Genomic DNA, 27,389 nt, shown 5'->3' with positions numbered 1-27,389 from the left:
TGACTCGAGTTTTTCAATAGAACAGTGTTTAATCACTTAACACTTGGTAAAGGGAAGGGGAAAACAGTGTGATCTACGAAACATTTCCCTCATCTTATATATACATTGCATTGGAGAAAGTCCATCACATCCAAAACTTTTCAAAGAGAACTATTGAAGAGAAGGAACAGAACACAGCATTTAAAAACACAGTGACATTAAGTCTATACCACAGTTGAGTATGGAAATGATTGCTAGAGCTTAATAAATACTGTAAAATTAATGCGTCAAAGCAATGGAAACCTGTTTGAACAACATCTCGATTGATCAAATATGAAGGATATGAACTGTTTCCCTCAGAATGCTGACATTTTCAAAGGGTGTCTGTCTATGTGAAGGAGTGGGAACAGAAGAAAATGTTATCATAAAACACTTGCGGATGAGCAAAACTCAAAACCGTAACAAAGCCTGAGTTTTAGCAGCTATCCGACTCAAGTCATGTAGATCCAAAATAGTGCATTTGCTTTCTGAACCAACAGACTTCTTACACACCAGTCAACAATAGCTGATCAAAATCTGTTGGTGCTAGTCCTACAAACTAATTTAATATACTTTACAGTGGAACACAATGTTGTTCAGAATCTGAGTTTTACATTTACCAAACACAAGCTAAATGGGAATATATACATTTGTTGGCAAGTTTATGGGAACGAGTACAAAACGCGATTATATGACGGTGCTGGTGATGAATTCAAAGATGTCACCTGTTTGATGTTCCCTGAGAAAACGTTTCATAGCCTCTCTAAGAAATTCACACAAGCACCACCATTTTTTTTTGTTCCCGCTGAAATCTTTAGTCCCGCTTCAACAGGGCGCAAAGACAACAAAAAGCAACAATATACAAAGTCAACTTGCGCTAACATTTCAGAGGTAAATTTAACAGGTTAAGTCATTCAAATTATTATTTTAAAAAGTAGCATTAAATGTGTTAACTACAAAACCCATAAAGCTGAACCTAAACAAAAGCGCATTCCTCTTAAATTGGTAACATTCGAAATTATACTCATTTTTATACAACTATTCAATGCAAAGGAAAAACGGGAAACTCAGAATGCAATATAAATCCTTATATCTTTGAAATTAATAAATAAGTTATCCAGTCAGAAAAACATTTTAAAACAAACAAAATAGAACATAAATTATGCAGAATGAGCTAAAGATCATTGTCAATCACGTGACAAGCATATTTAGTCCTCGCAAACTACACCACATACAGTATTTCAGGGGCAGCGCTCCAGGATGCAGTACCTCTCTGCGGCCACTGGGTTGTGACAGAGGCGAATAAATGTGTGACAATACCTAGTATCCATGTACGATTTTCTCAATTTTGCCCCCGAGTTTCACTACCGGGATATTTATAAAAATAAATAAAACGAACCAAAAAGGCTGACACAATCAGATGCACTTGCAAAACAAGGATTGCAAACACAGACTTGTGCTGTATGTGCATTTGTCAGCATATTTTTCTCTTTTTTAAATGTTTTTACAAACTAAATTACCAACAAAAAAAAACAGAACATTAATTTAATTCACTTATTTAAAACCAATCGAAAGGATTAACACTGTCAAATCAAGGGAAAGTCATATATTTGTATCGTTGCCACTCTTTGATTTCATTTGATGGTTCCACCATGAGAGGACTTCCGGCGCATCCTAAAAGTGCGGCCCACTAAATCACTAATACATCACTCACTGCTGTACAATTATTGCTTAAAGGGCCAGAGGGGGTTGGGAAAGGGTTTATAAACGATCAGCACCATTTCAAAAGCTCATACTCCAGCCTGAGACAATCAAAAGGAGAGAGAAATAGGCAGATTGATAATGACTTTAGGGGAATCCGAGGATCAATGGAACAGTCCCAGTGTCTGCGAGCGCCTGGACACTCATGCTACAGATGTGAGAAGAGGTAGGGTGGGGGAGAGGAGAGGCCTCAGCCCGTGATACACATTTGCCTGTAGGAACACACGCTGCTCTCTAGCATCCATGCGTTTCTGTGCTTCCTCTTGAAACTTTTGGCTGTTAATGTTTAAATGTTGTCCAAGGTAAAGCAGTATCCCTGTGTTAATGGATAATGTGTTGTGGTAAAGGTGAGCCATTAAACATACCGTGTCACCTAAACATGCACAGTGTGTAAGAGAGTGTGTGTGTGCGTGTGTGTGTGTGTGTGTGTGTGTGTGTGTGTGTGTGTGTGTGTGTGTGTGTGTGTGTGTGTGTGTGTGTGTGTGTGTGTGTGTGTGTGTGTGTGTGTGTGATGATAATCCCAGCGTATAAAGAAAAGCAGCTGTGTTGATTTATTACACATAGTCTCATTCTTTCCTCCGTCATGCTACAGGAATAAGCTTTTATGGCGACTCATTTTCAATATCTTCCCAAGCCTCTGTTTAGTTGTCACCTCTCCTTTCTTAGGACGCTTTCCTGCAATACAACCACAAAAACATGACATAAGTCGATACAAAAAGTTTAGCATGTTCTTTAAAGTATAATTGTTGCAAACATAAATGTTATTTTTTGGAGTGATCTCCCACATGGGTTTTATGGGTAAACGACATAAGAGGGTCAATGACAGCAAAAATAAACAAAATAAATTAAAATCATTTAAAAATGTTGAATGATACACTTTATACCATGTTCAAGAAAGGTTGACAAATTTAATCACTCTAAAAATGTCACACCATGTAACTCTGAATAAATGTGTGTACACTATAATGTAATTTTTAAAAATATTTTCACTATTACATTTTCTTTTTGGTTTAAGGCAAAAACAAGGTAATACAATTTTCAATTTACACATGCAAGAAAAAAATGGTTTTAACAAATAATTCAAATTTTTTAAATACATATTTTAAGGTAAAAAAAAATAGTTTTAACAAATACATTTTCAAAATTCCCATTTACATATTTTTTCCAGGAAAAAAATAGTTTCAACAAATATAATTTTTAAAAAACTTATTTTTAAAATAAATTATTTTATATATTTTTCAAGGTAAAAAAATAGTTTAAAATCAATTTTCAAACTCATTTACAAATTTTTCAAGAAAAAAAGTTTCAACAATTAAAAAAAAAAGTTTTACATAATTTTCAAGGTTAAAAAAAGTAGTTGTAACACACATTATCATTTACACATTTAAGGACAAATATATTTTTAACAAACAAAATTCTATTTTTTTAAACATATTTCATTTTTCTACATTTTCATTCGCATTTTTTATTTTGAAAATAAAAAAATTAGCTTATTTTCAAAATTGATTCACGCATTTATTTTATGTACAAATATCAACAGATTAACTGTTGTAAATGTTAACTGTTACACCACATGACATTTTACCTTGCCTTGTCATAAAAAGGTGAAATTACTGACTACTTATGGAAAAACAGTCGTGAGGGTCAGCATGGGTTCTTTCTCTCTATACATTTTTTTTCTACATGTTGGTTGCACCACATGACCTGATTTGGCTAACAAAAGTTTGACTTTTTTCTAAGAAATAATACAAATATTACTACTATTATTTATTTTAGTGTAAGAAAGTGCTCACCTTTAGTGGCCTGGTTACTGATGGGCGTGGGGTTGGGGGCATGTCTTTTGGAGGGGTGGAGTGGAGGAGAAAGTGAGCTCTCTCTATATGAATATTCCTCCCCGAGACTCCCATCTTCTTCCTCTGGGCTGCGGGGCGCTGAACAGGGTTCACTGCTGTCCCACATATCACTGCTGCTGCTGCTGCTGCTGCTGTTGCTGTTGCTGTTGCTGTTACTGTTACCCTGACTGGTCCACCAATCGGCCCCTTCTGATGCCTGCCGACACAGCAGCCCCGCCATGGACAGCATGCCCTGAATGGCACTGTCTGTTCTCGGTGAGGTAGGACGTTCTCTGTGGACAAAGTAGTTCTCAATTTTAGCACAAAAAGAGAAAAATTACTTAAATTAGCTTTTAAACTGTGCCGGTTTTCTCAGGTGTGTGAACTGAAGGGCAATCATACCGTTTTAACTCTTGCTTATGGTGGCCGCTCAGATGCTCCACAAAACTCCCTGAGTCTCTCTTACTTGCTCCATCCTCATCCTCAGAACTCTCTGACTCTGATGAGCGTTTCTGTTTAGAGAAAGGGTGACACACAGGAATGAGATGGCAGAACATATTTTAAAGGGGTCATTAACTGCATTTAAATTGTTCTTTGAGGTCCACTTATAATACTAGCAATATTTTTACATCAAAACCCATCCTAATGTAGGAGTAATACTAATAGGCTAATTTCTATCCAGTTTTGGACCCTCTCTTTGAAACACTGTTTTGATAGGCATGCCGCATTCACGACTTGGAAGTAAACGTCCACTGTTATGATTGGGTAACAGTTTTGGAATATAAAATCTTTTTCAACATCCCCGGCATTACCTGTGTGGAACCGTTTTGAAAACGTCAGATGTTGAAAAATGGCAACCGGTGAAATTCAGCCCCGAATTAGAACACAGACCTACAGCTCAAATAATAAGGGTACTCCAGTCTGCAACAGCTTGGTAGTTAATAATCTTTATTCATATTTATTCCTTATGTATTTGTGAGTTAGTATTGTATTTTATCACATTATATTAATGTTGAAACGAAAAAGCTACAGAAAGGTGTTTATCTCATTACATAGTCGAAACATTTGCCAACTGTGAAACATTTATGTGTATACATATGCTTTATAAGTCTTGGTTGTGGCTAATAAAGTTTAAGTGCTTGGACTTACTGCAGTTATAGTTTACAGGATAACTTACGAATTATGTTGCACTGTTGTAATTATATTCATCATTCATAATTTTTTGTAAAGTGAGTACATATCAAATGACCTATAACAGACAAAGTAATAGTGACAAATGGTAAAAACACGGTTACTCACACGTTGCAACATTACTGTCAGGCACAATGTATTCGGCATTGCAACGCCTTTTATTTTTAGTTCCTCTGAGAAGACGGCGTATAACGATGTCTTGTTTAAAAATGAATCCACAGTAAAACGAAGCGAACAAACGAAGTGGACACGGGACCTTCCTTAAATATAAAGTTCATTCACACTTCCTAATCTTATAATCACAAGGAAGGCAATGGAAAGACTGTGTTCTGGCACTGAAAAACATCCTCAGAGGAATCTCTATGATTTTTTCCTGTGTTACTGTCTCTCTCAAATTTACTACTACATCATACCTATGAATCTGTGGGCAGGGCTAAAGAGGCAATGATGTAGAAGTAGACATTGATCTTCTGTAGACACGGTCTTACGTCGCACTATGACGTTATAATGTGGCAAAATCCAAAACGAGTTGTTTTGGGAGCTTGGTTTTAATAAAAGCTGTTGTTGAGTTCTGAAACTTACAAGATATTTTTATAGTACAATGACCTCATATGTCAATAGACCAAGGAAAATTTGATTTCTCAATTCATGACCCCTTTAAGCCATTTAACCAAGAAATGTGTTCAGCTCGTGGAGAGTTGAATCGACATCAACAGTACCTCGGCACAATCCTCCGCATCTGACTCGGAGTCACAGCCTGAAGATGCTACGCGTGGCGACTCTGTCTGCACAGTTAGACCTGACAAAATAAGATGTTGGTCAAACAAATATAGTCAGTGTGGATAGAAAAAGATGAGTTGTGACAACCTCTACAGCTCCAAGCAACTCACCATGATTGAGTGGTTTCTTGATGGTGCGTTGCACTCCAAATTCATCCTCTCGCTTTTCTTTTTTCACTTCTTCTTGTGGGCACATTGGCATTCTTTCCAATTTTATCCTGTGTTGATGGAACTGCAACATTTCCACTCCATTGACTTTGGCTGTCACATTACTGATAGATAACCTCTCCCTGTGAGGAAGGAGGACCAAAACAGAAAACTTTATTAATTATATATATATTTCATTAATAAATAAACTATATATATATATTATATTTATAAGTTGTAGACATACACTATCATTCAAAAGGTGGGGGTTTTAAAACCGTTTAAAAAAATTTTTTTTTAAAGTCTCTCAGCTCAATAAAGCTGTATTTAGTTGATAATAAATAATGTTGTGAAGCATTATTACAATTTCAAATAACTGTTAGCAATTATAAAATGTAATTTATTCCTGTGGAGTAATGATGCTGAAAATTCAGCTTTACCATCAATCATCAGAGTCACATGATCCTTAAGAAATCATTCTAATATGCTGATTTGCTGCTCAAGAAACATTTATTATAATCAACAAAACAGTTGTGCTGCTTAATATTTGTGGAAACCACACTACATTTTTATTCAGGATTCAGTCTTTACTTCACTTTTGATCGATTTAGTTCATCCTTGCTAAATAAAAGTATTAATATCTTAAAAAACCTTTTGACCCCCAACTTTTGATCAGTAGTTTATAATATTTTATATATTAATACTACAACCACCACCACTACTACTACTAATGATGATAATTCAAGCAGATAAAACTATTATCAATACAAAAATATCAAACCATTCCATGTAAAAAATTAAAAAGGTACAAATAATCTCTCAATGTCACTATTCTCACTACTAATTTCGGTACATCACATTAAATAAGTTAAATAATGTAAATATTTACAAGTTAAATGAAAACAAAGGCATGTAGCCATTCAATTATTTCTTAAATATGTATTTTGCGTCAAACTAAATATTTAAATAAACATTAATAAATACAAAATGAATAATATTTTATTTTTCTTATAATAGATAATAATGTCCTTTAATTACTTAAGTTTTACCATTAATCTTACTGTGCATTGACTGGCACTCATAATAATGAACAGATAGCCAATCTAATGGCCACAAAAAGAGAAGCTACCGGAGCACTCACCTCATAATTTTGCCATTACATAGCACCAGACGCAGGGCATTGTCATGAGTCCCATCAACAGCTACTGCAGACACTGAAGACACTTTCTTAAACTTGCCATTCACTTTGGAGGTGAAGGTTGGGTCCTGTTACACGAAACGAGAGATGTTTTTACTGGAAATAGAATAATTGCATGCTGCAAAAGCAGTGAACCTATCTAATATCAAGGTGAAAATGCCCTCTAAAACCATTTGATAGCATTGCATTACAGTCATATGATAAGGAATAATGAAGGCTAATGTTGCTGTAGAGAACAGAATGCTGCAGTGCATTATGGGGAAAAAAATCTGACTCGCTCACCTCCACTAGCGGTCCGACCTCCAGTCTCTTTAATACCTCCAGCGTGTGAAGCTCCAGGATGTCCAAGTTAGAGGGCAGTTTGCGGCTGTGATGATGATGATGGTGGTGGTGGTGTCGATGATGATGGTCTCGTAGCCTCCGAGCTGCACGCCGTGCCTGATATCCTTTCTCCAGTGTTGAGCGTGTTAAAGGGCACTCAGCACTTCCCTGAGATTTTCCAGCTTTATTAGAGTCATCCTATTTAAGAAAATAACACAGCTTATCAGTTCAACTTGCAGCCGTTTTAGGTTATGTAGAAACACTCATATTAATTAGCATAGAATTTAGTTAAAAATTGTAATGTAATGAAATTTAAATGAATATTAATAGTAAACTTGCTTTAGTTGAAGCAAGTCAATTTAATTTACTCCAAGATGTGTAAGAATTAATATTCAATTTAATTTAAATTCCAGGCTGTGTAAACATTTGAAACATATTAAACATTGTTTAATACAAATGTATTGTAGATTCGCTTCAATTGAACAATTTTTAATTTACTCCAAGCTGTGTGAGAATTCATATTTAACTTAATTTCATTTATTTTAATTTCATTTCATTTAAAGTGCAGACTGTGTAAGTGTAATAAGTTAAGCTTTTACATTGTTTAATTGAATTAAAATTTATAGTTATATAGCTATATAGTTTAATATAAATTTAATTATTTACTCCAATGTGTAAGATTTAATATACATTTTTTTATTTTATTTCATATAATTTGATTTAGTTTATTTTGATTGAATTGAATTTATTTTAAGTAGAATATCGGCAAGGCAGAAAGGAATTGTTCCCATAAAGTTGCAAAGTGAAGACCAAATATCTCTTACTGGTCACAACACCAGTGAACTACTGTGCAAATCCCCCATTCAAAACCACTGGCCCTCCTCAGGCTCGTCTTACCTCCAGGTGGCGGATCTCCTTGGTCAGAGCTTTGATGAGATGGCTTGGCCTGATATGATCTGGAACCTCACTGTTAGGTTGAGTCAACTGTGGAGGAAACGCACAGAGAAAATAACCATGTAGAACAGCCACTGGAGTTTCAAAAGAAAAATAATGACACAGTAAAAGCGGAAGTTGTCTTGCCTCCCTCCTCAGCCATGTTTTCAGTGATGAGATTAAAGCTTTCACCCCGTCCACTAGATAATCCTGAGCTTGACAGTTATCCTCCCGCAGCTCTGAAAACACAAACGTTGAAATCTTCACTCCACCAATAAGCTACATCCGCGACTATTAAGTGGAATGTTAATGAAAGGAATAACTGACAATACTTTACGTTGATATTTCAGCATTTTAACATCATATTCACAGTTCTCTGATGTTGGTTAATAGTCACATGACGGTTTAAACATACGAAATCTGTTTTTATTTTCATTTACCCTAGACTAAAGCACTGCAGGAGTCCTGTCCCACTCACCTTTAAGGGTCTCCAGAAGGTTTTTGGCCACATACCAGCAGATGGCCTCAAAGTATGGGAACTTAAAGAGATCGGGAGTCTTCAGTCTGCGTTCCATCTCATAACACCTGAAATGAAGTTGGAGAGGTATATCAGTTCCAGTAGGAATATCCGTTCAGAAACTTTTTGAAATTAACTCTAGTGACAGGAAAAGCATAGACCGTATAGAAAATCTTAATCAAAAGGATAAATATTGAGGAATAAATGCAGGGTTTTACCTGAGCTGCATGTCTATGTTTAAGTTATGCAAGAAATTCCCACCAAATGCCATGGAGTCCTGAGAAGTGAGCACTGCATGGATCCAACCTGTAGAGGGCAACAGAGATCAATATTCAGGCCTCAACAAAGATTGCTCTATGCTGACCTAATTCCCTTTCACAAGCCATACGATATTTTTTTTTATTCGTTCATTTTTTAATGATGTCACTGTTTATATGTCATATGCATATTATTTTCTTTCAAAATTAGCTTAAACCACCTAAACATTTTAGTAGTCTTTTTTTGTAAAGACAGCAGCAAAACAGTGTACACACAATTCACATCAGTAACCAGTGTAATACACACAAACAAATACACATCAGCAAAAGCTAAATATAGCGTAATCTCACACCCGCACCTCTCTGCCACAGACAGAAATGTCAGTTTTATCTACTCTCCGTCTGGCTGGATGTGTATTGGCTGTCGTGTGGACACAAGCTGCTGAACAAGAGGGGGATTTCTGCTTCGTCATACGTGACGTTCTGCTCGAGGAGGGAAACCCACATGCTGGCTTTCACACTCCTCAAACACACATGCTGTGATAATGAATACTTCCCCCTAGAAGAGTTATGCCAACTACCTCCGCACTGGTTAAAGACCATTTATAGGACTCGAAATGTATGCTGAATTAAAGCGGCTTCTCATGGGTGATTAAAATAACATTCAGACACTTTTCATTCTTTCCATTCGGTGAGATGCACGTGAATTGCATCACAGCCCCTCGGAGTGTTTTCATTCTGTTTACCACGTTGCTCAGCGAAGACCGTTGCCCAACAATCCCACTGGAACAAGGGTCATCAGTGTTGGACGCTGATCCACATTTTCCTGGCAGGAGTCCTGGGAAACCGCCTGATATTACTTGTGCCTTGCCGTACCGTGTATGCGTTTTTATACGATAGCGCACGTCCTATTTTTTGTCTCTTGTTGTGGGGTCAATCAAGGTTAAAAAAGTTATTTAAGTAAATGACAACTGTCAACAATAAAGGAAAAATCCTTTAAAATCGAGGTAGTTAGGCTCTTAGCAATGTACACTTTGTATTCCTATTGGTTATTATGGGTTTCAAACATATACTTTTTTTTTTTTTTTTAGAAAAGTTTCAAATTAATGACACTAATAATAATGTCAAGTAAAAAACTTTTTCTTTTCCCTTTACGCCTTGAACACGTGAGTGTACACATTTTAATTATTATTTTCAAACATGTAAAAAAATTTGCTACCACAAATATCGTGAATAATTAATTTATAATTATTACTTTTTGGGGAGTCACCACATGACAATTTACAACCTGAACTACACTTTCCATGTTACAAATTATCTGATATTTTAAGAGACACATTGAGCTTGACACTCACGAGTGTCTGAGGTCTTCTCTATAAAACAATTTCTTGTTGCTGCATGTTGGTTTGCATCACATGACTTATGATGATGATAATAAAAGTTTATGGCAAACAACTTAAGACTTTCATTATTTTAATAATGCTTGTTTTTTCATTTTGATATCATTACCATTGTACCAACCTGACATTTTTAACATGAAAAAAGTTAAATTAATATATTATACTGTATAAATTAGTACAATATTAATTTAATTTATAATTATTCTTAATAAATGTTCATTGCAATTTTGATATATAAATAATAGATCAATTAGAAAAAATCATTATTGACCCATTTGTTCTGTTGCATCATCAACAGAAACTGCAGGAGGAACTGATATAATGGACAAAAGAGGATAATTGGTGTGCACCTGCCCAACCTTCAGGACTACGGGCATCATGACATCATCACAGAACCCTCTCACCCCGGCCACAGCCTGTTTGCACTTACAGATCTCTGTGCACTAGAACATCTAGACATAAAAACGTTTCTTTCCTCAGACTATCTCCACCTTAAACAGTTAGCACGTCAATTACAACCTGTTTTTATAATTTATAAATCAGTATGGTGTTTATGCCACCTGCGAGTTAGGCAATAAATAGATCCTTACTATGTAAAATACATATTTTTATTAATACAGTTGTATATACAGTACATAATGCACACATCTGTACACAAGTTGTCTGATCAAGATGTATATTACTTTTTTTAATGTATTTTTTTTTATATCTATTTTCTTAATCTTACTTTTTAAAATGTTCTTTCTATCCTCTTGTGTTATATATGCGTGTATGGATGTATGCATGTGTGCACTCAGAGCTCCTGGAAACCACAACAAATCTCTTGTGTTTGCGCACATTGGCGAATAAAGCTTATTCTGATTATAATAATGTAAACAGGTGGGTGGGCATAATCTTTTAAATGGACACAAAAAGGGATTCAGAAGTTTGTCTAATTCTGCGTTCTCACCGGTGGGGAGGAAGATGGTGGTTCCCTGCTTCACCACACATTTGTAACACTTGTCGACTTTTTCCCCAAAGAATACTTCGCTCTGATTGGGTGATGAGCTCCAGGACTCATATAGTGCAAGGTTAGCCTTAGTCGGCTTGATCAAGTAGAAAATCTTCTCTCCCTGCGCACACAAACACACAGAATATTACCAGCATTTCATTGGAACTGTTTATCAGCTCTTGTAGAACTGTAAAATCACATGACTTGAGCGCCATTAATTATTCATGAATAGGGGTGGGCGATAAGACCAAAATTTTATATGACGATATGAGTAATGTTATTTGACGTTAAACGATATATACAGTTGAAGTGGATCAAAAAAGCTCAAAGTTGTCCTAAGACAAGAACGGGTATTGTTCAAAATTCAAGTATAACTTTGATGAAGGTTTTTGATCCACTTCAAATGGTGACTAATATATTACGATAAAGTTATTTTTGCTTTAAATTAAGTTATATCAACATTTTTTAAAACCATTGAAATTTCATAAATCTCACCACCAATTTCAATATCACAAAAGAACGAATCCTAGCCTAACTAGCATAAGTTAAAAGAGCCGTCAAGCATCAAACAGGTCTCATACCCAAAGAACATGATACCACACTGAAGTTCCTCCAAAGTCGATGTGGAAGTCTGTGTAACTGTTTTTCATTCCCATGAGACAATACTTTTGCACAAATGGTTTGGGGAAGAACGAGTCGTCAGGCCAGTAGTTCTCCACCCACGACATATTCTGCGCTATCTCAGGAACCTCCACCAAATCAGACATCCTAAAATTGAGCAGGAAACAAAAATCATTAAGTAGCTACACAATAGTATATCATGCCCCAAAAACAATCTTTCTTTAAAAACAACGGATATTTGGAATGCTATTTTGTCATCTAATGCAACGACAACGTGACCTAAGTGTTAAAGTAACACTGTATGTTATCTAAACCAGTAGAATAAAACCATTTGCAGTGAAATTATGTTGCATAGAACGAAAAACTGACAGTTTCTCACACAGACGTACTTTGTATCAGAGAACTCCAGGCTGATAACATTCAACACTTTGGGCCGTTCAGGTTGGTAGTAATACTTCACAAACTCTCCCAGCTTCAGCTTGCTGTCTGCCTGTCTTGCGACATCAATCACATCGATTACTTTATTTGCACCTGGAAAAAGAAAGCGGATACTTTCAGATTTTTTTATGCATCAATTCTTTGCTATGTTTCTGTAATAAGGCTTTTGAAAGACACAGCTGCAGGGCAGCAAATCACTAAAGACAGCTGAGGACCGGAAACGGCGCTGGACAGCCGCTGGTGAAGGGACCGCAATCCCTCAACACACACACAGCTGGCCAGCGTCTGATGACAGGGAACAGCTGGAGGAACAGTCCCACAAACAAAATGTGGAAGGCTCGAGCCAAAGTTGGGAACAGGAATGACTACAAAACTGCTTTTTGAACCAAAGCTGATATTTTTATGGTCATCACCCATTCATTTCCAGCAATATTCATTTTAAAATATCTGTATACATTTAAACATTTCAAGTTCACCCCAAAATTATTCATTTATTTATCACATTTAATTTGTTTCTCAACCTCAATATGCAAACTAACATGCAAACTCCAAACTCACATATTTGAAGAATATTCATGCTTTTTCCACACAATGGAAGTAAATGGGCCAGTGTTATTTTAGTATTATTCATATACTATTATAGTATTTATTCATATTTTGAATTCGCTTTTATTTCGATATTTTTGGTTAAATTTTAGTTTAAGTTTTAATAATTTTATGTGCTATTTGTTTTCCCCCTTTAATAATTCTATACAGCTTTATTTTTATTTCAGTTTTAGAACTTCAATTTAAACTTATTTTAGTTCAAGACAACATTTATAATTTCCATTTAATATTTCATAGTTTATTTATTTTTATTTATACGTTTATTTGAAAAGGGATATGTATTGCACATCGAGATAATAGCATAATAAAAAAGATAATTTTAGTTTCAGTGTTAGTTAACAAAAACATTACTAATGGAAACTAGAGTTAAGCCTCAAAAATGACAAAAACACCATACAACTTAAAATTCTTCTGAAGCTGCAGGAAAACTTTTCTTGAGAAACATACTGAAAATTATGCTTGACAGTACCAGTCATTATTCATTTTCATTATATTGAAAAGAGCAGCTTGTACATTCTGCCAAACATCATCTTTTATTTTCTACAAAAGAAAGTCATACAGGTTTGGAATGACATGAGTGTAATCGATGTACATTTTGTTTTGGGTGAACTACCCCTTTAACTTCCTTTAACACATTGTATGCAACATTATTCATCAGAGCAACAATTTTAAAAGTCTGACAGTGACAACAACAAACAATATTCCTTTTTAAATTTGCCCATACATGGAAGAATGTGTTTCTCAATGTGTGTGTATCTTTTCTAAGAAAAGAAAAGCAGGTGGAGGGAGAAAATGGAAGAAACGACAGACAGGGAAGGTTAGTGGCCTTTTGTCTGTGTCCAACTGGCTATGTAACGTGATCTGGTGAGTACCCCTCCCCTTCCCCTCCCCTCCCCTCCCCACACCACACACACAGAGAGAGAGACACACACACATCTTCTCCTCGACACCTGTTACTATTAAAACAGTTCCAGCTTAAAGATCAGCGGCGTGCGAAAGAGGGAGCCATGTAACATAAGCATTGAGATAAAACATCCCTATTGAGAACCTGAGCTCAGACTGGCTGTGCTGTACAACAGCTTTGTAACTGGAGATGAAATGTTTAAGGTCTAATGTAGAACAGAAAGGAGATAACCTCCACTGTTGTCCACAGGAGTCCGGTCTAAACCCATTCACTACTAGCACAGACAGATAACCACAATCACAATGGCACTTGGTAACCTAACGCTCCAATGTGTTCAAAGTTGTTCAAAAAACGACTTGTTAGCGTCAATAAAATGATATTAAAACCCAACAGACGTTTGAGTAAAAGTGATTTTTCAACCTCAGGCACTAATGTGCCCGCGCTCAGAAACTTGCCTTCACGTGCCTTTATTATTTTTCTACTTTGGGGTCTGTAAGATAAAATTTTTTAAAAGTTCAAATTAAAGAACAGCAATTATTTGATATATTTTTTTTCTTCCCTTAACGTTATAAATGTCGTCAAGTTTCATCAATGTAATGCATCGTTCCTGAAATAAGTATTAAAGGAAGGGTAGGAACATTATTTTATATATTTTTTTGTTATACTGGTTGAAACTTTCTTCACATCCTGATATCAATAACAAAAGTGTTCTAAATATTAATGATATTATACGTACATATATGTATTATATGTACATATATCTTCTGTGGAAACCTCAGAAACCAAAAATCTCATCTGATTATACGTTGATTAAATTTTCGGATTAAAATTTCATCTGATTATACGTTGTCCTTCCTGCCGGTCAACCTATGTATTTCCATACCTCCGCGCACCCTGCTCGCGCAGACATCACACGTCTTCAGCTTGTTCCATGAGGCTATGCAGAGTTGTAGACAGTCACTGAGCGCCACAAACAAGCAGCAACCGCCTTTTACAGTTCCTCTCAACCAAAACAAGGAGCTTATGCTGAGTTCATGCCATACTGTAATTAAATGATGGCAACCCGTGACGTTCTACCCTGAGCTACGAGACCTGTACGTTCATGTCTTTTGTTGGAGGCCTGTCTTTGCAAAGCGCTCTAAAGGGAGGGTGGGATCTTATGCTTTGCAAGTTAGCTTGCTATTGCTAGCCACTCCGAAATCACCTACCCTAACTTTAAAAAAAAAAATTCTTACTGACCCCAAACTTCTGAATGGGGTCAATTATATGTACAAATGTGTGTGTCTGGTTATGAGCCCAAATGTGATCTAAATGCATCTTTGCTCTAGTGCCCCACTTGCCAGACACTATCCTGACCTGTTATCTGATAGACCATAAACGCAATACAAACAAACTGAGGTCTTACCAACGTAATGCTCCACATCGCTGACAGAGAAAGAAGGAGAGGGCAGTTTAAGGCCCAGTCCATCCAGGTCATGCACCACTATGGGGTAATGGAAGCCCTCCCTCTCCAGGAAGCGTTGGGTCACCTGACTCCCATGCATTGGCACCAGAACCTCATCCCCACTTTGGAACAGCCAAGACACACAAATCAATTGCAAGTTTTATCAGGTAGGTGCAAATTTCAAAGCCGCAACACATGCATCAATGATTGATTATGTCCTTAAAACACAGACGTCAAAGTAGGAAAGTTCAAAATCTAGTTTTTATCCAGAGGTGCTTGTACCTGTAAAAGCTCCTGGCCTGGAGTTCCTGTACAAACACAGCAGTTCCTGCCTGGATGGGGTGTGTGCCATCATTTGGCTCTGTGTAGTCATGCCTGTGGCAGTTGTTATGCTTTTTCACTGAGAAAAAGAAAAAAATATTCATAAGAATGATCCTTGGACACAACAAAAGAAACATGTTTACATGCACACACTTACTCAGGGAGGGTCCGTGGATGGGCTCACAGTTGGGACAGTGATAAACATCGATATCAGCAGCATGGTGCTCCACTACCTGAACACAACTGAAAAAAGGAAAGCAAGATAAAGTACCCATAGAATTCTGCCACAACCACACATCTGAATGTTGCAGTAGCCACAAACAAATCACAAAAACAAGTCTATATCTTAAACACTTAAACTTGTGTTTATGAACATTAGCATTGCTCTATTTTGAATATTACAAGTTTCTTCTCTTTGGAGGAGAACTCAATGACCCATTCACACACTAGACTAACACAATGACACAAAAATAATATTTAGTTAAATTAAAGTTACAATTTAAAATGAAACAGCATAAACAAAAATGTTTTTAATGAAGCAAATACAAGTTGTGCTTGCACTGACATTTAAATTCTAGCCAATACTGATAATTATTTTCATTTTAAGAAAGAAAACTGAAAAATGGCTGATATTAAAATAAAATAAAATAAAACACTTGAGACTAAAATAAACTCAAAAGTACCTCCCCAGGTGTCTATTATATTTAAGTCTCTCGAAAGGCTAATTTGCTTATGATGATAATATCAAAAGGGTCAAATTAAAATAGTCTAATATAGGCCTATCCATCAACCAAAAACTTAGTCCAAAAACTGATGGTATACAACATGGTATAATCAAAATGTATTGCAATTACAAATGAAACCAAAAACCACATTACTATAAAATGGGTCACCAATGCCACCCGAGTCCTACATGTCCAATGTGCCTTTTTCTAAACTCTAAATGTTGCATGATACAATGGTGTCATCATCTGAACTTTTCAGGAAAAGTTACAAATGTCAAAAATGTTTTACATTAGATGCGTCAAACATTGTGTGGGCAGGCAGTACTACAATCAACAGATCGTTGTGTCACAATTGTGGGATTTCCTCCACCACCCATGTCACTCAAACCGCACCCCAAGTCACGTTACCAAAAAAGCCAAACCACAACCACAACCATAATGCTCAGCCACCCACACAAACACACGTTCCTAAGATTCATTCCAGAGTCATACTGCCAACCATGTGAAATCAGCTAGCAGAGTTTTGACAGTCCAGCGGCAAGAGATTTACTGATGCATAGACAACTGGGGCCACAAAAGAGAACGCAGGAAAGTGCTAACACTCACATGGACGTGTTTACTGACACCTTGTCTGATACAAACTCTACTATTCCTGTAGCTTATATATAGCTACTTAATAGTCACGCAAGAACACTACAACCGTCTAAACTTAATGTGGGAAATGGCAGTGATGTCCAATAAACGGTTGCTTGACAAATCACCAATTAAATCTGTTAAAAATCATAAAATAAGCCTCTTCAGCTCACTACAACAACCCTGTTATCTTTCAAATTGGCCCAGCTACAGCACAAAAGCATTATGCGCAAAAGGAATTTCTTTTATACAGCCAAAATATTGAGAAATGCAGATTCTACACTTGCAGTCTTGGGGCCTTCGCTCACATATGTCTGTTAAGTCTACAAAACGATAGGCCGTCCCATTTATTGATTTACGATCCAGAAGAGTGCACATGGGCGGCAACTATGCTCCCTTGTATGCTTTTTGCTGCGCCCACATGTGCAGACTTCACAGTGGGAAACTACCCACAAGTGTATGAGGCATTTCGTCACATATATTCTGGTCCTGTCCAGTGGTCGACCGATATTTGGAATTTTTCTGTATGCGAAAAAGTATACCGTTTGCGTTTATATTATTAGTTAGAGGAAGCCAAACACTATTCTACTTTCTCATTTACCATCAGCATTCAGCAAATACGCATATCATTTAAACATTTATTTTGTAATAAATATTTAATATCAAACCTGTCAGATACTCTGAAGTGTGCATTTGTAGCCTGCATGAACATGTTACTCTGTGCGTGACGGTCAGTTCAGCTTCACTCGAGACGCACGATCGACAAACTTTAAATCCTTGATTTTAAAATATGCTGCGCATTCAGTTGCCCATTATGTCATATTCATGCGGTGGTGTAAAATTAGTGTTACCTTCTTTATTTAAAAAAATTTGATTACCAGTGAGCACAAACTTACTAGATTACGGAGTAACCTGTTCCAGTTTATTTCCTTTTTATTCATATATTCATATTTTTAAACAATTTTTTTTGTGTGATTGCGATCAAGAATTTGCCACCTAAAGTGTGGCTATTTTAAAGATTCATTTTTAAAATTTATTTTCAAATTATTATATATCGGCCACCCTGCTCTCTAAGATATCAGCATCGGCCATCAAAAAATAACAGCATCAGAATAGAGTTAACATCAAGCGTGGATACTGTGCTGTATGGGGCTGTTAAAATCAGCAGGGGTCTTCGGCAGAAAGGGGATTCTCCGCAAAGAAAAGACAGCCTTTGAACACATGCACAAGAGTGTTTCTGTCTTAGCTTTGATCACCTCATTATTGCAGGAAACTTGTAAGAAAGACCAAGTAGAACCAGGTAGCTAAAGCTGTTGTCATCACAAAAGAGGTAAAATAGCTCTTTTTTGTTTTTCGCTTGTGGGTAAAAAGAAATTTGAATACCTTTGCAGCGGTATACTGTTAGCGGACATGCCCACGCCACCCATGCTGGCAAATACCATCAACACTGGTAGAGAGGTATCAGTGGTCCCATGCGGAAAATATTCTACTGCGACCTAACATAAGTAAATTCCAGTTTTTTGCTCAAAAACTGAAATGCTTTTGAGATTGATATTGACATTCATCCATTGTATGCACTTTCTAATATTTAGAATACCATGTACAAATTTTTCTTATTATCAAAGTCAATTGTTAATGATCATTTAATCTATTTTTACCTTTAGAATAACTATCAGGGCGGCATAATTCTGAATAGACAAGACAATGTATTTCACTAGAGGTTCTGACAAAATGTTAATATTAATTTGAATTTATAATTGGTTTGAATGAACGATTCAATGACTCACTCATTAAGAATTAATTTGTTTCATTACTGGATGAATCAGTGTTTTTTAGCAAAAACTTAAAAATGAACAAAAATAACAAAAACTCTTGAATTCTTGACAACAGTCATTAATTGCCAGTTACTGGTGTAACAGTGTTTGATACAATCTTTATTTGAAGAGTCAAGTTACTTTCAAAAGGTGATTTACTCAATTTCGATCGCTACTGTAGGATTACAAATTTTATTTAAATGTTTAATTGAGCTTCCAATACTATAGTATTTTAACTGAGAAAGTTGCACACTGTTTTGTCCATTTTGAGGCAATCAGGGTTTCGGACATTAACCTCTTGTCACATCTCAAAGGTCAGCTGGGCCTTTTGTTGATCTAATCAGGCTGATTGGATTAGCATCTCAAGACTCTGAGTTACTCTGTAACCAGCTGAATCAAGAGTCCCCTCCTCTATGAAATGAATCCCACCCCCTTGAAATGTATATAAACTGCAATGTAAAGTTCCCTTAGTTAGACTTGGGTAAGATTTTGGATGAAGCAGACTACAGCGAATAAACAATCCTGCTTAAAAGATACAATCCCAACGTCTCCTGGTCTTCGCTTCTAAGTCTCCTACACTTAAGAAGAAAAGTTTACAACACTACCTTAGACATCAGTTTATATTCTAAATATAAACTTTTATCCCAGTAGCCTACTTCTGCAATCATTTGAATTATTAAAACACAGAAATAATGATACTGTGTGTGAAAATGTTTATGAAGCATTTTCATACCTATATGATAACTGCTCTCTCACAGATTTGTCAAAGGTTTATTTTCAAATAGACAGCAGAATCGTTGTCATTCAGGGAAAAGACTGTGTGGGTCGAGATCATGATCTTTTAACGATTTATCATGCAGCTCTACCATCAACTAATGCTCATTTAAATTTCATCTTTTAAACATTAATAATTGTATAATACTGTTAAATTTATATTTAGAAAATCAGAAAATAAATGTCCATATTTTATACAGTGCATTATAATGGATGTCTAGATTCACTTGTAGCATTGGATTTGTTTAATTCATGTAGACAAAATACAATAGAATCGAATGTTTGTCTTTTACCCCTGTGATACAATCCCAGTGTCCAAACTCATGCTGAATCACCTGGGTATCAGAGGAGCCAGACATGCAATGACACACGAGCAGATGGGGGAGGAAGTGTTTATGGATGAATGACTCTGCACCCACTCGCCTCCTCCGCTTCCCTCCTCCGTGAAACAGACAATGAGGGAAAGAATAGAGACCACAGATCCCATCCCCAAGTTGATGAATGTACTGAAGTTCTCAGCAGTTTAGACACACAATTCACTCTGCTTAAAGGGTAAGTTCGGCGTTTTACAAGTAAAGCCCTGTTTTAAGATCGTTTCTGATGAAATCGAACGGTTAAGTTTAAAATTTGGACACATGCTGCTGTCCCGAGAATTTTAGGTTTTTGTGTTAGCACCCCCCCACCTATACAATGGTTTCATAGGTGCATTGGAACAATCATTCATATAAACGCATTAAACTTTAGTTTACAAAGACGTGAAACTCACAGAGTGGTCTGGGGTGTTCACTGATATGCTCACACAAAAATCACTGCAAAAGATGCTTTCCAACAGGTTTATCGTAGTTTTTTGAAGAATGTCCAGTTGTGAGGCGTTGGAAAAATAGGTCCACAGTTTTACAACGAATGGTAAAACACCTGTTGGGACAGCAGCATGTGTCCAAATTTTAATCTTGACCGTTCGATTTAATCGGAAACGATCTTACCCTTTAAGTGAAATATAAAGCAGTACGTTTACCATACGACCAAACAGGCTCCCACAATGCACTACACACATATAATCCATACACAATCCCATAATGCCTTAAAATCATTGGAATAATCGCATTTATGAAATGAGCCCACGTGAATGGCACAACAATGTCCAAATAACCAGGTGAAAGCTCTCCGACGACCAAATTTACAAGTTCGCTTGAGTCAATCAAAGAAAATTAAGTTGGAAATGGAAACTTATTTTTATAGGACAAACTCTCATTTTCATTGTGAATTAAATTTAATGCATGCATTCATTAAATTAATTAAATGGAGTTTAACCATCTCTCCCATAATGCCTTTTTATATATGAAGTTCTCCATTCATCTCCCTGTCTTACAGCATGTGAACCAGGTCAGTGTGCCACATGCCTGGAGTCGAGTCAGCCTTCCTGTCACATGAGTAACTGATTAACTACCCACCAGGGAACCAAAGGGTGTGAAAGCAAAAAGTGTAGGAATGAACCTACTGAGCATGTTTGCAGTGGCCAGCTTGTAAGAGCCCTTTATTTTGTGTAACCCACTGTATACATTTACTATACGTCACTTATTCAGCAAGCAATGAGGAACGGGGTCGGGATGCCATGCTATATTAGGCAAAACACGTTAGTAGGGCTGGGTACTGAGTTCGGTACTTTTTATGGTACCGACCGAATTGCCTCGATACTACCGAGTATCGAAACATGTCTTGTTTTTCGGTACCAAGTTTCGGTACCTAAGTGGTTAATCTCGTCAACGTCAGTGAAACAATAAACATGCAGCATGATTGGCTGTGGCGGAAAAACACTAGTTTACGTGAGGCTGTATATAGTGTGTGTGTGTGTGTCACGTGAGGCTGTATATAGTGTGTGTGTGTGTGTGTGTGTGTGTGTGTGTGTGTGTGTGTGTGTGTGTGTGTGTGTGTCACGTGAGGCTGTTTATAGTGTGTGTGTGTGTGTGTGTGTGTGTGTGTGTGTGTGTGTGTGTGTGTGTGTGTGTGTGTGTGTGTGTGTGTGTGTGTGTGTAAGCGTCCAACCCAGATAGATAGAAAATATGTTGAAAAGATCAAAAGTATGTACCCGTCTCGATGCCATAAGCACACGATGCAATATTTTCCACAAGATAATTGCTGCCAAGACCGGTAACACGGTAAATCTGATAAGGCACTTAAAAGCGCACAGAATACACTCGAGAGTAGAAAGTTTATCAGCCTTCGACTACAAGAACTGGAGCGCGTCACATATAAACCAAAACTCAGCGTATAGGATACTTGCCTCACAGACATGAGAAATAGTTCTATATATGTTCAAAATATGTTTACTTTTAAACGAAACAATTAGAAATAAATAGTTTGATTACCTAATCCATATAGGCGCGCGCGCGTTCACTACTGCAGGGATGACTAGTCAGCATCGCAAATTCGCAATAATCATCTTTGCAGCCAACACGTTTAGTAAACACTTGTTCATTAATAAACAATTAAAATATCTCCTTGCTATCGTTTCCCGACACATCCATAATCATTAGGCTACTTTTGCCAGTGCTTTGAGCAAGCTTCATGTGTGCTGAGAGCGAGGGATATATCTCGCCCCCCAGTAGCCTATATTTAACACAATTCACATTTATTTGTATAGCATTTTTACAATACATATCGTTTCAAAGGAGCTTTACAGAAAATGCATGTGTCTAAATTACAATTTAGAGTGATCTGTTATCAGGGGTGACTGCGTGTAATGCATTTCAATTAATTTTCATTCAGTTTCATTGTTAAACAATGCATTAAGTTAAGGCAGAAACAATGAGCTCATTGAAGTAAAGAATACATGTTGTTAAATGATTAGGAAACAAAGAAAACTTTAGCATTGGTGCTTTTTTACAGACTCAAAATATGAGTGTAAAAAAGTCAACAAACTGAAAAAATAAAAGTTTTTTTTTTAGGTAATGTTATATTGATAAAATTGGTATCGAAAAAAGTATCGTTCAGGAACCGGTATCGAAGTCAAGGTATCGGTATCGAAAATTTTGTTACGATACCCAGCCCTACACGTTAGGCACATCACTAAAAAAAGAGCCTCAATGCTTTTAAAACAGTTACTACAAATAAATATTTAGGTTTAGCAGATTTACTAACAGCTTGCGACAGCGCAAATCAACTTTTTACAATTTACTTCTAGGATTTACTAAAGACACGCAATGAAAAATAAGCTCTGAAAAGGCATGGGCAGGGTTATTTTTGCAGCTGACCTTATAGCGCATATTTCGGGTGCAAAATTTACGGGAGGAGAGTAATGAATCATGTAAGGTGATTTACTAAGGTTTTCGCTAGTCAATTTACTGGTATTTGCGCCATTATTTACCGCCCGAAAAAGCATGTCTTAAACCAGATGCTAATTCACGCTGCTCTTGGTAGATTTCGTTGGTCATTATGTAAATGATCTGGCTGCGTCTGTGCTCTTTAATTCGCGCGTCGTCAGTAGATCACGCACAGAACTTTCCACTCCCGTCGGCTCTTTTTTGGAATTTCGCTCTCACGCTAAATTGCCCTGTTTAGTAAATCTGGCCCTTCATTTAATTAGTTAAAGCTTTGACGACAATAAAGTTGCATATTACTTCGCCACGCTTTTTGAACTAGCAATGGCAGCTTAGACTGTTCCTATGCTAAATTTTTGTAAAAACATTACAAAGTTCAAGTATATTTGACCTTTGACACGACCCCTCAGCTTTTGTACACGTACAGCCAAACGCATAGCCTTTCAAATTACTGCATCCAATAGCAAGCTCAAACACAGGCACACAACAAATGCATACTACAAAGTTTTATTTTTGTCCAGTGTCTGCACTACTTCTCACCCAAAGTTGATCGATAAAAATGTCAGTTTTTAAACTAGAGTTGTGTGGATCTTTTATACACCTCACACAAGCGCTCATCACTGCAGGCGTCCCTTGTTGTTACGATCTTCAATAGTTTGTTGTTGCTATGTCTCTTCTTTTTCTTTTTGGACTGTTAAACAATGGCCGGGGCTAGAGTTGCTGCCTTGTGGACCAACTAGAAAGTACAAAGTTCAATCTGTATGCAGGAGGCGAATGTTCAAAATACATGCAGTTATAAAAACCGGACCACGGGGCTAGAGTACACAACAATGTTGATGAAATTATGTCTCATGCAACGTAAAAAACAACGTTGGGCTTAAGCAGAACAATAGACTTCAGAACACTGGATCTGCATTTCTACCTTGGAATGCATTAATGGTGAAAGTCAAATAAAGCCAACTAAAAAGCAAACTAAATAGTGACAATTTAAGATTTTTCATCATTTATCGTCTGTATACTTTCCTAACAAATAAACAGGAAAGTTGCATTGGATTAACGCACTACAGAGCAGACAGAGTAGTAGGGGTCACCAAACCAGGCCCTGATTAGTGAAAACAAATCTTTATGCCGTCTCAGGTCTGGAAGCGACTCACAGCAGGCTTCTGTTGAGACTCACAAGCCCATTTAGGATTTAATGAGACATAATGAGTTGAACGGCAAACATTCTGACGAACCAAGTGACCAAAAGAGGAAAAAAGTATTTTAACATTGCCTTTACTTACACTTTTTCCTCGTAAGCCATGCGTCTTCATGTTCATGTCACGAGTACACACATTCAAGATCCAAAGAAAGGCCGAAGTTTAGGCCAGTTTCAATCCATCCATTGCATAATGCAGAAGCATTCCCAAATAGTAATCCAGAGCCAAACAAGTTTACATTTGGGACGGTATGGCTAGATGGGGTGTACGTAGACAAATCTGCTGAACCCATGTGACCCTAAGCCTTTCTTGCTTAGGAAACTTTTAGCCCAGTTCTTGCTAAATGTTTTTGAATGACCCAAGTTGTCATGAAATGAAACAAGTTGTCAATAAATGCAAAACAAATTTCACAATGAAACAGAAGTAGCACCAAGTCTTCTCTTTACTGTGAAGTACATATGAGTGAAATTAATTATCAAAAAATAATACAATATAGAGTGGGACTTGGTTCGGCAAGAGTCACCAGTAAGAATTCTGTCGTTTCACTGAAAGATCAGAGTTATGACATTTTGATTAAAAATTACCAGGTCAAAACAAAAAAAATGCAACATGCATGGATGAATTGTTCACAATACAATCAATGACATAGACTGGGTGAATTTTCATTTCATGCCAACTTTACGATATATTTATTTTTAAGACCGTTTCAAGACCAGACTAGTGGTCTTGAAAAAGTAGAATCTCCATTCCTTTAGTTTCCAATTGACACTAAGCTTTAGGAGGCTTAACAGCTAAATGGAAAATAGATTGTGTTCTGGCTTCTTTGACGGCACTCAGGTCCACACAATTTGTTTACTTTCAGTCTGAAAATGACAAAAGATGGTCTTGACCTGAGATTTGAACTACGTGTTGAACTTGCAGCTCCAGATCTATAGCCACCTAAACTCACCTGTAAGCCTAAAAACAATCTCTGGTCTCGTTATACAAATCACAACCTGCTATGACTCTCCTTCTAAAGAAAACCATTTACAACATTACACGCCCTCAGGGTCTCTTCTCTTTTATAGTGATTGATTCACAGGTTCAGACACATGTTCACCTCACATGCATTAAGGCAGACATCCTCATTCTGATACACTTTTTGGTGTGCAAATTCTACAGAACGTTTCACATATCTGATTATGGAAAATTGCGTCCCGTCAATTTAGATGCTCAGAGTTAAGTGATACTGAGTATGTTGTAGCGATTTTGTGCGTCACTGACACTGCAGATTCAGTCATTTCTCTCACTTCTTCTTTTGGCCTGAAAAGGCGCCAGTCTTTGTCTCGCACTTTGGGGAATCTGGCAGCTCCACAAAGTTACGCAATACTTGACTCTCAAAACCCGCACAACCGCTCACTGTATACCGGCAGTTACTTCACAAGACAGGAAGGAAAGCTGAGACCTGGCTCATTTACAGAGAAGATTCTGTCTTGAAGCTTAAAGGCACCTACTTTTGACAATATGGCAAAAAAATAAATTGGTGTGCCAGCCAAGATAGTTTTTTTTTGTTTTGTGTATTTACATATCAAAATATCTAGAATCTATTCTGCCAAGCACTAGAAGTTTTCATATTGCACAACTTGTCCTACCACATAAAACAATGTGACACAAGGGAACAGGATAAAGATGACATGAGTATCATAAATAGCCTACACACAATCTTGTATGCATACTTGTCAAGACATCCCATTGATGTCTATTAATCTTATATTAAGACATACACACACATACATATATATATATACATATAGTGTGTGTGTGTGTGTGTGTGTGTGTGTGTGTGTGTGTGTGTGTGTGTGTGTGTGTGTGTGTGTGTGTGTGTGTGTGTGGTTTAGTAACTGTAGTAAATAATGTACTTTGCCAGAAACTACGGTTACTATGGTAAATAGAAACCCATCTGCACCCATCTGAAATCACAGTTGAAAACTTTTGACTAATAGCCATATAAGTCACAAAATGGATTGTTTGGCGTTAAATCTGAACTATAAAGTGAGATAAAAAAACAGTTTTCTGCAAGTTCAGCTAAGCCTGTCAAGCTCAACCAGACAGACGATTTAAATGTCTAGTTTCATAACACACATACAGATGAGCCATGTGGCTTTTGGCAGCTCAATTCTAAAGGAAAGCAGGATAATATTATCCTGGGGGAAAGATTGTGGGAGGGAGGTTGTATTAAAAGTTCCTCTTACACATTTATGATGAGGAAATCTGACAGAAATCGATCAATAACGCTCAAAACACAAGCGAGTCGATCGTGATCGCGCACCGTCATATTTAAATACCCCCAACGCGCGTCACCAGCACTTTCACATGACACTCTTGATTTAGACCAAAAATACACCCGTGGCATGGCAGCCTGTACCTACCAACCTTCACACATATGTTAAATAGACCATAATTTACATACCTGCCGTGAAACCAGTCCTTACAAATGTCGCATTCGATCATAAACCGGTTAAAATCATAGGGCCGCCGGCAGACACAGTATAGCGGGGCAGCCGCCATCTTCCTAATGTCCCTAAACAACGCTGAGCACTGTAGGGGCGGGGTTAACGTCTGCGGAATCTACCGAAGGGAAATAGGGGCGTGGTTAACACAAGCGGAAACTGCCGAAGGAAAATCCGACTACAAGTGCGTGCCGACATCTGTACCTTCCACTGCGTACATGGTCTCAAACACGAACACTTGGAGGGTTCTCACAATAAAATTCAATTCATACACGGCACTGCTGTTAAAAGTATTATTAGGGTCTCGATTTTATGAGCCGAAAACCCCATACAGTTCACTGACCTACTAATATGATAATCATGTCGAATGACACACAGGGCACTGCCTGAGGCGAGACACAAAAAGTAAAGCAAGATGTGTGATTTAAATTGTAAACCAGATTTGATAACTATTACAGAATCTCAAACTTTGCCAATTTGTACTCCATAAAGGCGAATCCATACCATTTCAATATCAAAAGTAATAATGCACGCTTTGTTTATAATTGAATAGTGATAAAATGCCAATTAAAATACGCAAAGGGAGACTATACAGGTAAAGACGCCAGGGTAATTGAAACAATTGCACAGAAAATAGACAAACATCTCCTGTATAATAACTCAGAATCGGCGTGCCGCACGTGCTTTACGTGATCAGCGGCGTTCCGTGACATGCGCAAATAGTAGCTGGGGGGAGGGGCTAGCAACAGATCACACTGC

At 37.0% G+C, this 27,389-nt stretch overlaps 1 protein-coding gene across 1 annotated transcript; it reads right to left on the bottom strand.

Moving 5' to 3' along the window:
• Window positions 1-9: 9 nt before the first annotated feature.
• On the bottom strand, window positions 10-26,716 carry kdm7aa (lysine (K)-specific demethylase 7Aa). Its single transcript, XM_077234114.1, has 18 exons — window positions 26,591-26,716; window positions 15,837-15,922; window positions 15,641-15,758; window positions 15,320-15,480; window positions 12,356-12,497; window positions 11,927-12,113; window positions 11,304-11,466; window positions 8,916-9,003; window positions 8,659-8,765; window positions 8,328-8,419; window positions 8,145-8,231; window positions 7,209-7,445; window positions 6,870-6,994; window positions 5,693-5,871; window positions 5,522-5,601; window positions 4,014-4,123; window positions 3,573-3,904; window positions 10-2,454 (listed from the first exon to the last, which is right to left on the bottom strand). The coding sequence occupies exons 1-18, from the start codon at window positions 26,686-26,688 to the stop codon at window positions 2,366-2,368; spliced, it is 2,481 nt and encodes an 826-aa protein (XP_077090229.1). The 5' UTR covers window positions 26,689-26,716; the 3' UTR covers window positions 10-2,365.
• Between the last annotated feature and the right edge of the window lie 673 nt (window positions 26,717-27,389).

Source organism: Siphateles boraxobius, unplaced genomic scaffold (assembly GCF_051911475.1).
Source record: "Siphateles boraxobius isolate OS27281-9 unplaced genomic scaffold, OSU_SipBor_1 19, whole genome shotgun sequence".
Taxonomy (NCBI): domain Eukaryota; kingdom Metazoa; phylum Chordata; class Actinopteri; order Cypriniformes; family Leuciscidae; genus Siphateles; species Siphateles boraxobius.
Note: the sequence above shows the minus strand (reverse complement) of the source record. Positions and strands in the feature narration are given on the sequence as shown.

Coding starts and splice junctions, on each gene's coding strand:
- kdm7aa (XM_077234114.1), bottom strand. CDS start 26,688: ATGGCGGCTGCCCCGCTATACTGTGTCTGCCGGCGGCCCTATGATTTT. Junction 12,498..15,319: donor CGATGTGGAGCATTACGTTG/GTAAGACCTCAG, acceptor TTCTTTTTCCAG/GTGCAAATAAAGTAATCGAT. Junction 2,455..3,572: donor CAGTAACCAGGCCACTAAAG/GTGAGCACTTTC, acceptor GTTGTATTGCAG/GAAAGCGTCCTAAGAAAGGA.